The 13,152-nt window shown below is 39.2% G+C and overlaps 1 protein-coding gene across 3 annotated transcripts in view; it reads right to left on the bottom strand.

Annotated features, from left to right (window-relative positions):
- Positions 1-1,244: 1,244 nt before the first annotated feature.
- Positions 1,245-13,152, bottom strand: part of LOC116035014 (spermatid perinuclear RNA binding protein) — a 92,678-nt gene continuing 80,770 nt past the window's right edge. For 2 of the 3 annotated variants that reach the window (XM_031277895.2, XM_035996002.1), the window contains one exon: positions 1,245-6,880. In XM_031277895.2, the coding sequence (XP_031133755.2) occupies positions 6,786-6,880 (95 nt within the window). In that variant the 3' untranslated portion in view covers positions 1,245-6,785. Of the gene's footprint in view, positions 6,881-9,570; positions 10,139-13,152 lie in introns of those variants that run through there. The other variant, XM_031277897.2, reaches the window with a different exon arrangement.

A 13,152-nucleotide genomic window follows, 5' to 3' on the forward strand; every position in this document is an offset into this window, starting at 1 on the left:
TTGTTGGATCATGTTGATGGGAGTTGGCATATACTTCAGATTCTTCACACTGCTATCCACATTGCCCTCATTTTTGTCCCTTTCAAGGAAAAAATATACTATAAATATACTATAAAAAGTTTATTGATGTAGTAAAAAAGTGAACTGCCACAATTGACAATCCACTCATATCTGTTGAGCAGGGTTTAATTTGTCAGGATACCTGTCATTGGCAGGAGAGTTTAATTCTCATCCACTCTGTCTCGTTTTCTCTCTCTTAGACAAAAGCCCTTTTTAAAAAAAAATGTATTCAAGCTTTATTGAAAGATGTGGATATACAGCAGGAAACAACATCTTCTGTACATCTTAAGCATCTACGTTCATAAACGAGCCAGGGGGTTACTAACTGAAAAAAATCAAAACCAAGCAAAAAACTTCATATACATACAGTAAAGCTTATAGAGGTCACATGATCTAACAGCTTTTTTGTTTGTACAGTTAGATATGGAAAAAATGTATTGTTTAATATTGGCAACCAGCTCCAAAAAGCTTGGCTTCTTTTTCAAAAACTTTGACTTATGTAAGTAAAATTTGGTTAAAATAATTATAAAATGTATCACATAATACTCTGAATAAAACTTTCTATCATATTGAGTGAATCCAAACAATACATGGATTGAGGGTAAATATGAACAGCAATAAAATGTGACAATCTGCTCCAAAGTTTCTTGGTATATTGGCAAGACCAAAATAAATGTACTAGTGTTTTATTTAGTTCTCCACAAAAAGTACAGCTGATATCAATGTCTTTTTCTGCAGGTAAAGCGCTTTCTTTTTTCTTCCAGTTATTTTTTATATCTCGCACGCACACACACAAACACACGCACGCACACACACACACACACACACACACACACACACACACACACACACACAGCTTTGATTGGCAGCTGTGCCTGTGTGTAGTGTTGACTCAGCCATCAGCAGTGCTGCTCTAAATATGACTGACAGCTAATATGCGCGGAAGCTCTTCAAAGACAAACTTGCCAATTATCTCTCATAGCCTTGACTCTGGAATTATTAGTTTGACATAACGACACAAGTATCATCACTATTAGCTGACAGAATGTAGCACTAACAATGTTAAGGAGGAACTTTAATAATATTTGCCAATGTGTCGTATAAAAGCAAACCAAAATATTGTGTATAGAGTTTATGTGTTGTACAAAATCAGCTTAATCGCCCCCAAAAAAGACACTCACATATTCAGCACTTTCTCAGATTTATTTTCAGTTCGTCAAGCATAGATTATGTCAAAAACAGTGACAACCACAGATCAGCACTGCTGTGAATGTTGCTACTAATCAAAACGATCAATACAGTGAGGTCAAATGAGCCCCCTTCATTTACTGTCATTAGCCTCAGTTCAGCACGACCAGTAAGACTGCCACCCTGTCATTATTTCACAAAGTTTACTTCGATAATTTAATTGATCATACAGATTCTGTTGACAGATATCACTTCATAGTTTCATATGCAGCATCGTAAAACTGTTTCTTTTAATCCCCTTTTTGTCAAAAATAAAATAAAATAAAAATCATATTTACAGATTAATAAGATATAAAGATAACCCATCACTTGTAAAACGCTACTTTTGTCAGAACATTATAAATAAAAATGTAAAAAGGGGAAAGAAATATGAATCCTTACAGGGTGGATGCACCCAAAACAACTCTCACACAGAAGTAGTTCAAAAGATATATGTATATATGTATGTATCCATATATATTCTGTATATATGCTTCTCTACAAAAAAGCAAGTTTACTCTTTCTATGAGTAAATACATTCTACTCTACAATCACTATAACAACAGTGTACATTCCCAACCAAAATGCTTTGATCGTTTATCAGGAGGATATTGGACTTAAACAATTAGTGGACAATGACCAGGAAGAATGCAACAACATGCTTAATGTGACTGCAATATTGTGTGCGTGTGTGTGTGTGTGTGTGTGTGTGTGTGTGCGCTTGTGTGCGTGAAATAGTTTCCCCTTACCTTCCGGTTTATGTGCTTGCCAGACAAACATGCAACCCTCCCCCACCACCGCCACACATATGCACACACACCTAGAGAAAATGACGTGTTCAGCTGTTAGTCTGGTTCGCTTTGCCTCTGCAGTCGAAACGTGATCCTGGATCTATTTCTGCTGCTCTGCAGAGTTCAGACCGGCTCGCGTATGGACTTTCCAGCTCTTTCTGCAGCTCTTCTTTCTCTGCTTCCAGACAAATTTAGCACGACTCCCAGACTTAAGACCCAACTCTCTGTGCTAATGCAAGAATGAGCAAGACACAGATTATGTTAATTTACACAGGAGATTTTCTTTTCTTTTTAACTGATATTTCATAACGGTGTAGACGTTGAATATCCGATCACATACTGTATAGTTTCTCACTTCTGAGACTGCAGGGATGATCAGATTTGTGCAACAGAGTCTTTGGTGTCTGGATAAATCCCATTCCGCAGAACAAACCAGAGCCTGTTTCACCTATGACCAGGCAGGGGGATGAAGAGTTGCCTTAGAGAAACCGGGCTCGACAGTCTCCAAACATAAAGTCCAAAAAGCTGACGTTACCTGGCAACGAAAGCACTCAGAACCCTTAAAGTACTGAACATATTGCAGCATCTAAACGTGCAAAGCTCCTGCATTTGGTAGCAATGCAGGAGTTTTCTTTCCTTTCTCCCGTCAGCAAAGCTTGATCTGTTCACAGATTACTGCTGTTTCTCCAAAAAGCAAAAGTGAAATTCATTATATACAATGCTGTGGACAGTCCGTTATAAAGCACCAAGATAACAAATGGGGGAGGTGTGTTTTCTCAGCTCTACATGGCTCAATTCCTAAAGTACAAACAAGCCCTAACCACTTGTGTGACTCTCACTACATACAGTACAATCGTATGTGTATTATACAATCCACAGAGCAAAGACTATCAAGCTGTCTCAATGTGCTCAGCTTTTATTGTTGATGAATGCTGAAATAATTAAATATATGATTATGTGTGTGTGTGTGTGTGTGTGTGTGTGTGTGTGTGTGTGTGTGTGTGTGTGTGTGTGTGTTTGTGTATGTGTCAGGTGGCCCTGAGAACGTGTGGGAGTATTGCTCATATGTGTTTTGTGCTTCTTAGATTTACAGGTATAGTTGTTGAACGTCTACGGAGAGGCGGTGTTTGTAAAAGTGTAGATGCAGGTAGGGGATGTGTGTGTTTACAATAGCTGCCACGTTTTCCTGTTTCATAGTGATTTCTTAGAGACATTTCTAAAGAACACTGGAGCAGGAAGAACATCCATCAGAAAACTCACTGGGACCTGGGTGCAGCACAAACAACCATTACTTTCTAGAAAAATTATCCATGTGGAAATAATTGTCCAAGCCCTAGGGCTACCTGGAGTGTATTTCTTTAGGGAAAAATATGTCACAATAATGTTTTCTATTCTGAGACATTTCATAGTAGAGTACGGCCGTCGACTGCTATTTCCATCTTCCTGGTGGTGCAAGAGTAAGCCAAACACAGCTGGAAACTATCTGACTATATATTGAAATAAGCTTTGTTTATACGGATTGTGTAAGGAGCAGCATTAGTTTCATTTTCCTCTGTTTCCTATGCTTTCTCTAAATCATCACCAAATATATACTTTTAAAGAACACGATAATGGGATAATTTTTTCTTTTTTACTTTTTTAGGAGGGGCTTAGGTACTAGCAAAACAATTATTTCCCTCACATTTCACTGTACAGCCTAACAAGAAACAAACATGTGGAACCTTACCTGTGCTTAACTAAAAGACAACAACTCCCAAACCTCTATGGTCGCACCAGACTGCCTGTGCCAGTTTTAGACCGACTGTGTTTCCCTGAGCTCTCACCCGGCCACCCTTTCTCTTAACGTGGTCGTTCAGCCAACAGACCAGAAGGACAGGGTCAGTAGTCAGGGTGACTCCTCCTGCGTGTCAGTTCAGTCTGAGGGGAAATGAAAAGGTTGCGCACTGAGGTATGACTGTCTGCCTTATTAATGTGGGCCATCTGGACTGAGAGGACGGGGGCAGAGAGAGAGAGACGGAGAGAGTGCAGAGGGGAAATTAGGAGATTTTTTAGCCAACAGAGAAGGTCTGTTTCCACACAGTAAAGCTCCAAGTTATTCACCTCCACGTGAATTCCACACCAGAATGAAAAGTCAGGGCAAAGCAGTGCCTCTCTCAAGTGAGATGAGACGACCAAAGATGCTTTGTGATTTGATGGAAAATGCTTGGAATAGCAAAGCATGGAAGTGAACTCCTGCTGTAAATACACATAACTGTGTGGATAAGTCCAATTGTTTAAGTTGAGGAACCAGCTGCTCAAACATGAATGACCGAGAGCTTGTGTGCTTGACCTCATCGCTCCAACACACAAAGCACAACTGGAGGAAGCATGGACATCCTTCAGTTTACCTCCAATCTCTCAAGCACAGCTTGATGGCACAAGTTGTAGTCCATCTTCACTGTCAGCTCAGTGGTGTCACAACATCTAACATAAATTTGAATTATTGTCTTGAAACATGGGCTTTGGAGCCTTCGTGAGTCTATTTTCTTATTCTCAGACGTTTTTGTTGAATAAAAGCTGACACAAAAACAGGAGATCAAACTGGTGCCCAGACAGCTGACTGACACCTTGTCTCTATTAAAGGCTAGAAATAGAAAAATAACGATGAAGAGCTTTCAGAAGCATGTAAGCACCACAGAAATTTGCAGACATCCCACACAGCCCTGAGTGAGTGCTATGTGTGTGTTGTGACTGCTATCTCAGTGTGTAGCATGACATGTTTGGTTCCAACAATACCCCCAAATTAGAACAAATATACTGTTATGCATAAATCACTTTAATATCTCATCTCTCAGTCTAATTTCTACCTGCGTAAATAATATGTGCAATATGTGCTATAGCAGCATTAAACCCACAACACTAGGACAACACAGTCAACTACTAGTAAGCAATATACATGTATTTTGAGACTAAAAGTGATAACCAACAAAACTCTATTTCCCAAATATCTCAGCAACAGTTCAACAATCTTGTGTATAGCTGGTGCAGAAGTGCCTTAAAATGCAGAAGTCTTTATTCTAAATGTAAAATCTGTAAACCTCACTGTGTGGAACTCATTGGAATTGTTGTAATGTACTGTAACATGAGGCCACACGTTGCTGTGGTCGATACTGATTGGGCATGTTGGATTGGTGCATCCCTAGCTGAAACTTCCTCAGTCCACCTCAGCTCCAGCCACATTTCTTTTGCTAAATTTTTCTAGCTTCAGTGACTGGCAAAGGCAAAAACCCATCCCTCCAGAAACCTACAGGTGACATCACCAACCACTGAAATGTGCCCAGACAGGAACATAAAAATCCAATTCAAAGTTCCCCTTTTGAGGATTTTTGCTGGGCTATACCTTTAATTAATTTGCCAGTAGTTGTGCTCCATCTTTCCCACTGTGTAAAACACCCTTTGACAAAGCTGTATCAGCTACCAGCCACATCACATCCGTACAGTAGAGGATTGCCATAGGAGGGTGGAGGGAAGGGTGTGTGTGTTAATGTGTGTGTTTGCAGAAAGAAGGAATAGTAATTTGTGTGAGTGAGCTGTGCTTTTGGTCCCTAAGGTGAGCGGGACAGAGCTGACGATTGTTCTGAGTGTTGATGGGTGAGTCCGCTAACATGTGAATGGTAGATGGAGGAGCACGTACATCAGAGTATACACATACTATACACATACAGTACTGTATTTCTAACAACAGTATTCCCTGCCAGCAGTGAGACTATAGAAAATGTGCTTTCTGACAGGAAAAGTGTGTGTGCGTGTGTGTGCCCAGGTGTGATTAGATTATGAGTGTGTTCAGTAGCGAGCACCTCTGGTCCGGGCCAAGTAAACAAACCTCGGGCAGCAGAGAGCGTGCTCAGAAAGGCTCAGAAAGACATCAAAGATAGAGGAAAAGTTTGAAGGAAGGAAAGAAGGAAGCATTATTATTCTAACAGCACAGGTTAATAGAAATACCAAATATAATATTGCATCTCCTAGAACTAGCTTCAATTGCTCAGTGTATATAAAATTGGAAGAAAGCTATACTGTGATATTATAGTTACATTTCACTTTATAATTCTAAAATAATTTATACCAACAATAATTATATCTTATCGAATATTTACATAAATACATCATATAGTGATATTATTGTCAACACATCGTTATAGAAACATACACCATACATATATGTGTATATAGTCATGTTATAGCCACACGTACACACACACATACAATGAATATACAATCAGAATGAGCTATTGCAATGCTGTATTGGGTAAAACTCCATCTGACATTCACATCTTCTCAAGTAAGTAAGCTCAAAGAGAGGAGTTCTGGTGTATTGCTATAAGAAAGAAGTTCAGCCAGCCCAGCCTCACACAGTAGCAGCTGAACATTTCTCGTAAAATCCAAGTATTGCTTTGTGTAAAGTTTCTCTCCTCTGAAGTGATAATCTGGGCAGAGGGTAGAGAAAACAGAGAGAGGAGCTATGAGCCTCTCGGTTAGTAGGTGAGATAGTTTCTGCCACTGCTGTTGGGGAGAAAGTTTTCCCCAGCGGACTGATCAAACAAAAACAGTTTTGGATCTGTGAGTCCGCACCTGGATAGAAAGGCAGCCCGCTAAAACGGACAGAAAAAACAGGTGTCCTGCGTATACAGACAGGTAAGTGTGAAGAGAGTATCCAACAACCTGCTGTCTCTAGAAGTCAGAGAAGAGATCCTGGGGACCCAGATGAATGATAAAAGGAGCGATGGTCCGCGGCTGGTAGAAGGGATTGTCAATGAAAAGACCACCTGCAGTGAGATGAAAAACAGAGACAAAGAGAGCAGGAGTTACTACTATTACAGAGACTGCTATATCTCTATAAAACTTACTTCACTTATTTGACAATATGGGTTGAAAGAATGAATGCTTATGGAGGATAGAGAGGCAATTCTATAATGACAAAGAAATTCAATGTTTTTTTTAGGACAAGGTTACTTCAAGTGTACTTGAGCCGAACCTGGAAATGTTCCAGTAAAAAAGATTATTACCTGGGTGGCATTAATAACATTACATGTCCAGTAGATTAAATTAAAGGAATAGTTCAACATTTTGTGAAATACATTCACTGCTTTCTTACCTAGAGTTAAAAGATAATATTATCATCAATTGTAATATTTGCTATTTTGGTCTATTCTGTACATGTGGAATATATTGTATGTCTGTCTTCCCTGGAGATATCCATTCTCTGTTGTTCCTACTGAGGTTTGTGCCATTTTTCTCCCAGTTGTACCGTACAGTTGTGGTGGACAGGGAACTGAGACGGAAGGCAAAGATTTCAATTCACCAGATGACCTACGTTCCAACTTTCACCTATGGTCATGAGCTTTGGGAAGTGAGGTTGCGGATACAAGACGCCAAAATGAGTTTCCTCCCTAGGGAGGCTAGGCTAGAGATAGGCTCAGAGTAGAGCCGCTGCTCCTGTGTGTCAAAAGTTGAAGTGTTTCGGGCATCTGCTCAGGATGCCTCCTAGGTGCCTTTCTTTAGAGGTTTTCCAGACACGTCAGACTAGTAAAAGACCTGGGGTAGACGCAGAATACACTAGATTATATATCTCATCTGTCTAAGGAACACTTCGAGATCCCCAAGGAGGATCTGGAAAACATTGCTGAGGAGGCCTGCTGTCACCATGACCCGGTCCCAGATAAGCAGCAGAAAATGGATGGATAAATAAAAATTGACTTGACAATCTTGATACCAGTCTCATATGAAGCTGGAGCCATGAGAGTGATCTTAACTTAGAATAAAGACCAAAAGCAGCGGGGAACAGCCAGGCTCTGTCCAAAGGTAAAGACATCTGCCTATCAGCACCTCTCTGCCTTGTCCACAAGATATAACGTGGACAGAGCCTCTCTAGCTGTTCTCTTTACAGTATGCTAAGCTACGCTAACCAGCTACTGGCATTAGCTTTATATTAAGCGTACAGACATGCAAGTAGTATCAATCTTGTTATCTAACTCTCAGCAAGAAAGCAAAGAACTTAACACAAATTTCCCAAAACTATTCCTTTAATATTTTACAGCTATTCCAGTCATGAACATCCAGTATGAGCTGAATGAAAAGCCTAATAACAAATGTTAAATTAAAGACGTAAAGACTAAAAATGAGATCAGACACAGGTAAGATAGTTTTGAAGGTAATGCACATATATGCTGTATTTCGGGCTTCAACGATTTGTGCACTTAAAATTAATTCAACCTTGGACAGAACAAAAATTAACAGAATGCAACAGAAATTAATCTTCAATCATTTGAGATTGAAGTAATTCTTTGGTGATGTCAGACAAATATCATTTGAAAGGTTTTACAAAAACTCAATGGAGCTCAACCAACCATTGGACAAGATACTGGGTCCTCTCATCCAATGGCTGTGCCTCATACAGTAGCTGTAACCATGGAGACGTCGTCAGGGGGTTATCTCTCGCTGGTTGGGTGACCGAGACGTGGTGAAGGGCCAGCATAACTCTGTCTTGACTGGTGCTGACCATTGACTAGCATACTGGAGTATTTTCTTTTTTGTAGCATTTTTAGCCAAGTTCCTCTTAGTTATTACTTTTTTTCACCTGTGTTATTACTGTACTGTACGTCATTTTTACGTCAAATATTTAAATCTTTATTTGAAACACTGACTGAGTCAAGAGGGATAGTTTTGAGCCAAAGTTTCAGCGGCTTAGTTGGTGCTGATCCCTATTTGACGGTTGAGGAAAAACGTGCAAAAACAACAAATACAGAAATGATACTGAAATAATGAAACAACATAAAACACACTGACAGTGTGGTTTCAATTCACGTGGGTCCCTTATTGCTGCTTTTGATTAAAATGTGCACCACAGATTGTTTGTTGTAAACATGCAGTATTAACAGCCCTATATTGTCTGATAACAAGACAATAAGAAAAATATAAGGATATAAATGTAGTCTAAGTAGAAGTAACATATTTTGTCTTTATTATTTGACTTCACTCAAATTCAGCTACAACAATGTACTGAGCTCTGCAAAAAGGCTGCAGCCGGCTTATGTGACAACCTATGAAGGCTCTGCATAAAAACTCTAGGTGATATCTCTGATAGCTGTGGGAAACCTGCCAAAATAAATCCATGTGAGGTAATGGGATCGTGCAGCTGAATGCAAGATGCAGATCTGACAAGAGCTTTCTAAATTCATCTGTTGTCTTCTTGAGGATCAAAAGGATGTAACTAGATGCCCTGAGGTATGTGGAAAGATTTAAATTGAATCTGTGTACCGGTATGAGGGTGGAATATTAAAACTTGATGTAAGTTAAGTTCACAGTATTGTGTGCAGGTTAAAGGAGTGGGGAAATCCTTTCACATGTTAAGTAACATATCTGCTCTAAAAAGTCAAAATCAAACCCAAAACAAAAACTTGTTACTGCAGCAAGTCCCTTACCAGCTGAAAGCCTTTAAATCAGATATACACCAGGCAGTGTTCAGCTTTTATAGGAGATAAACTTTATTCATTTTTAACATTATTATTTATTTATTTCTATACATCGTTCACACAGCTCATCATTATTTTCTTTTTACAGAGAATGTGTGTGTTGTGTGATTCATATGGCAAAGGCTATCCCTTTCCTGGCAAAGCATAAACACAATAACAAAAGGCTGATATATATATATAATTTAGACTCAAAGAATGAGGTCACAATTCACAGTACAAATCCTTCAAGTTTTTGTTTATCTCTTAAGAACTTAAACCTGCAGTATTTTTTCATATTCATAAAAGTTTCTGGAAACAGTAAGAAAATCAAAAAGCAAAAAAAAAAATCGCTTTTACAAATCTTCATCTCAAGTCCTTAATCCTCTCCCCATCATTTATATTATAAGAAAAAAGTTTCCCTTCTAAAAAAAGTGAATTTGTCACGGTTTGAAAAAAGCGTTTGGTATGTATGAAAACGCGTTTGGTTTCTCCTGTGCTAAAAGAAGTGGTAGTGGGGGATGGGGTAGGCGGGCACTTTCATGACAGGCAACAGAAGCATTCTCTTGGGCAAACCTAGAGGGGAGACATGAGAAGAGCACAGCTCTGCATGAGTCCAGGGCAACAAATCAACCAAGTGTTTCTATTCTCACTACACTACGCTACATCTAGGTCCAACAAACAGCCTTCGCACAACGTACACAAACAGGGCTCCCAAAGGGGGAGTGTAAATGTGTGAGACACGAGGTGACATCCTTCATCGGTGGTTAGAGGAACCGAGAAGGAGAGAGATTCAGAGGTAAAGAGAAGAAAACTAAAACTAAAGATTCATTTCAGTTTACTACAACTTGGGTCTTATTTCTGTAATATCAGCAATCTTTTCCATAGGTTATGAAAACATTGCACTCATAAAATGAATTGCTGAGGAGCGCAGGTCAACGTTGAAACAATTTTTTATTTCAAATAAGTTTGGCACATCTGGGGTTTGGTTCTTTTCAATTATGTCACAATGCCAGATCTCAACAGTTAACCCAGTGAGTACCATGTTGTTATTACCAATAGGAATGATGGACAAAGCTATTAATTTAGAACCCAAGCTATAATAAAGCAGAATAATCCTTTAAAGGAGACAGTTGAGCAGGAGAAGTTGTTGTTGGCACTGTCCTATTGAAATGTTTAGGAAATGATCATTCAAGAAGAGCTTTAGAATAATGGCTATGTTCTAATGTTCTGGGCATTACAGTTTGATATAATGTTCTGTGTTCCACAGAATGTTCTAGTGAGTCCAGCAGTATTGTAAAATGCGTTTGCCAACAAGGAAGCCCAAAGCAGCAACGGGTGCCAGAGCACAGTAAGAAAGCAGGAAACAGGATGATGAAAGCTTTGTTTCCAAAAGATAAAGTTGTAGTCCCAATGTTTTAAAGTGCCTTTTTGCTCCCCAATTGGGCCAACCCAAAGATTGTTTTTACCTATTTGGTTTTTACTCTTATTCAGGAAAATTGATTTAATACTATCAGTGTAAAAAACAATCTATCTCTCATTCTTATTATTTCCATCATCTGCAGATGTTCATTATAACAACTTTGTCAACTGGGTGTATAAAGAAAACCTAGATTTCCACCTTATCTTACCTTAACAGCAGGTGTATCTAATACTTTGTATATATTTGTGTTTTGCCTCAAATTTGCAACAGGGTCTCTGGTCACATGTTGGGAACCACTGAGCAAGAATCCAAGCTTAACAGAGACAAAAACCTGCACAGCAAGGTCTCAACATACATGCTGTGCTGACGCAATTTGCGAGGATGAAACATTTCATTCCAGGACCTAATTCTGAGTATAATTCTAGTTTTCATGTCTATCTTTTTTTTTCAAATGACATGAATTGAACTTTCGACATACTTGTAGGAGGTTACAGCTCAGGTTAAAGCTCAGGGTCAGCTGAACTCACAATGATCACCCACCAGGATACATGACGTGTCCTGATGAGTCACGGGGCAGAAATGCACACAGTGTGCAATGTAGAGCCCGACCGATATATCGGCGGGCCGATATTAGGCATTTTCCAAACTATCGGTATCGGCATTTATAATGGCCGATAAATGAATATTTAAAAAATAAAATAAAAACGGACAAAACACCCTTCAACCATGTTATGAGTGTTGGCGTTGCATAGTTTGTCCACCAGAGGGCGCTCTACAACGTCCCTGTTGTTAACACTCGTGTTTAGCCCTTTAAGTTTCATATCTTAAGTTTGTATTTTTATACATTTTATTTATCAGAACTTTAATATATTTTGATGTTCATCTGTTCAAGTTTATTTTTAAACTGCATTATCATATTATTTTAGTGAGGACTCATAAATAACTACAAATTACTAATGTTAGGGAAATTTGTTTATGTTTTGTTACACTTTTCTGGATTTTGTTTTTAAATATATATTGGCCGATATATCGTATTTTTAAATCACCAAATATTTGTATCGATATCGGCCTTAAAAATCCTTTATCGGTCGGGCTCTAGTGCAATGATGTATGTTTCACCACCCCCCAGAGAAGATACAGATAGGCATTTCATAGCCTACTTATTTGCCAAGTCTTTTCATTGGCTGGGCATGAAGCAGTCTCCTGAATGCCTTCTCACATATTTTGGCATTGCCATTAACAAACTTGTAAGTAAGAATTATTAAATAATAAAAACATAACAGTCACTGAAATTTGCTGGTTAGATGACAGCAAACACTACCACTGAATTCTGAGTATTTCAGTAAGCGCCGCCGTCACAACATGTGAAAAGTGTGCAAATGCCAGGGACTGAAACAGAACACCCCAAACGAATGCAGAGTTCCAGCTCCACCATGAACAGAAACACTAAGGCGCACTTCATATTCAGGGCTGTTGGGATCTCAAGGGGGTACTCAAAGTCTGCCTGGGGCCCCAGATCAGTTTCTCCTAGGACATAAGACCCATTCAAACTCAAAGCTGTAGGATGGACAGAGAAGCCTACATGTGTACACGCACTACACAAGGCTGAGTCTGTCGAGGTAAATATGACTGCGTGTGACAGAGGGACGCATGTGTAAGTGAATTTAGTGCAAAAACCTATGCTGTTAAAGGTCAAGGACTAGTATAGGTTTTAGCCTATACTAGTCCTAGTTAGAGAGCCCAGTGGCCACTTTCAGCAGTGAGGACATGACAGGCGCAGTGCTGCAGTGATAAAAAGCTACCCTGCCACCGTCTTAAATAACAGTGGTTAAAGTGAGGAACTAACACTATGCGTTATGCTAATCTCAACAGAAATTAAGATGACTGCAGCAAAGGCAGTGTGTCAGCTTGTATAGTTAGTAAGAGGTGGCTGTTTAAGTGTACAGTTTTCTAGTCTTTTCTATTTTAATTCATGCAGGTGTGTGTGTCACCATGATTACAACCAGTTTCTGGAAGTTTTGAGATTAAAGTGACAGACGGCAGCTATTTACTGACGTAAAGTACAGCGTAGTGGTCCAACAATAAGAGATGTGGAAGTAAGTGGCAACAAGCAGATTAAGGAACAAGTGGTGAGTGGACAATAAGCCAAAAGTACAGACAGATTTGC

Source organism: Sander lucioperca, chromosome 1 (assembly GCF_008315115.2).
Source record: "Sander lucioperca isolate FBNREF2018 chromosome 1, SLUC_FBN_1.2, whole genome shotgun sequence".
NCBI lineage: Eukaryota > Metazoa > Chordata > Actinopteri > Perciformes > Percidae > Sander > Sander lucioperca.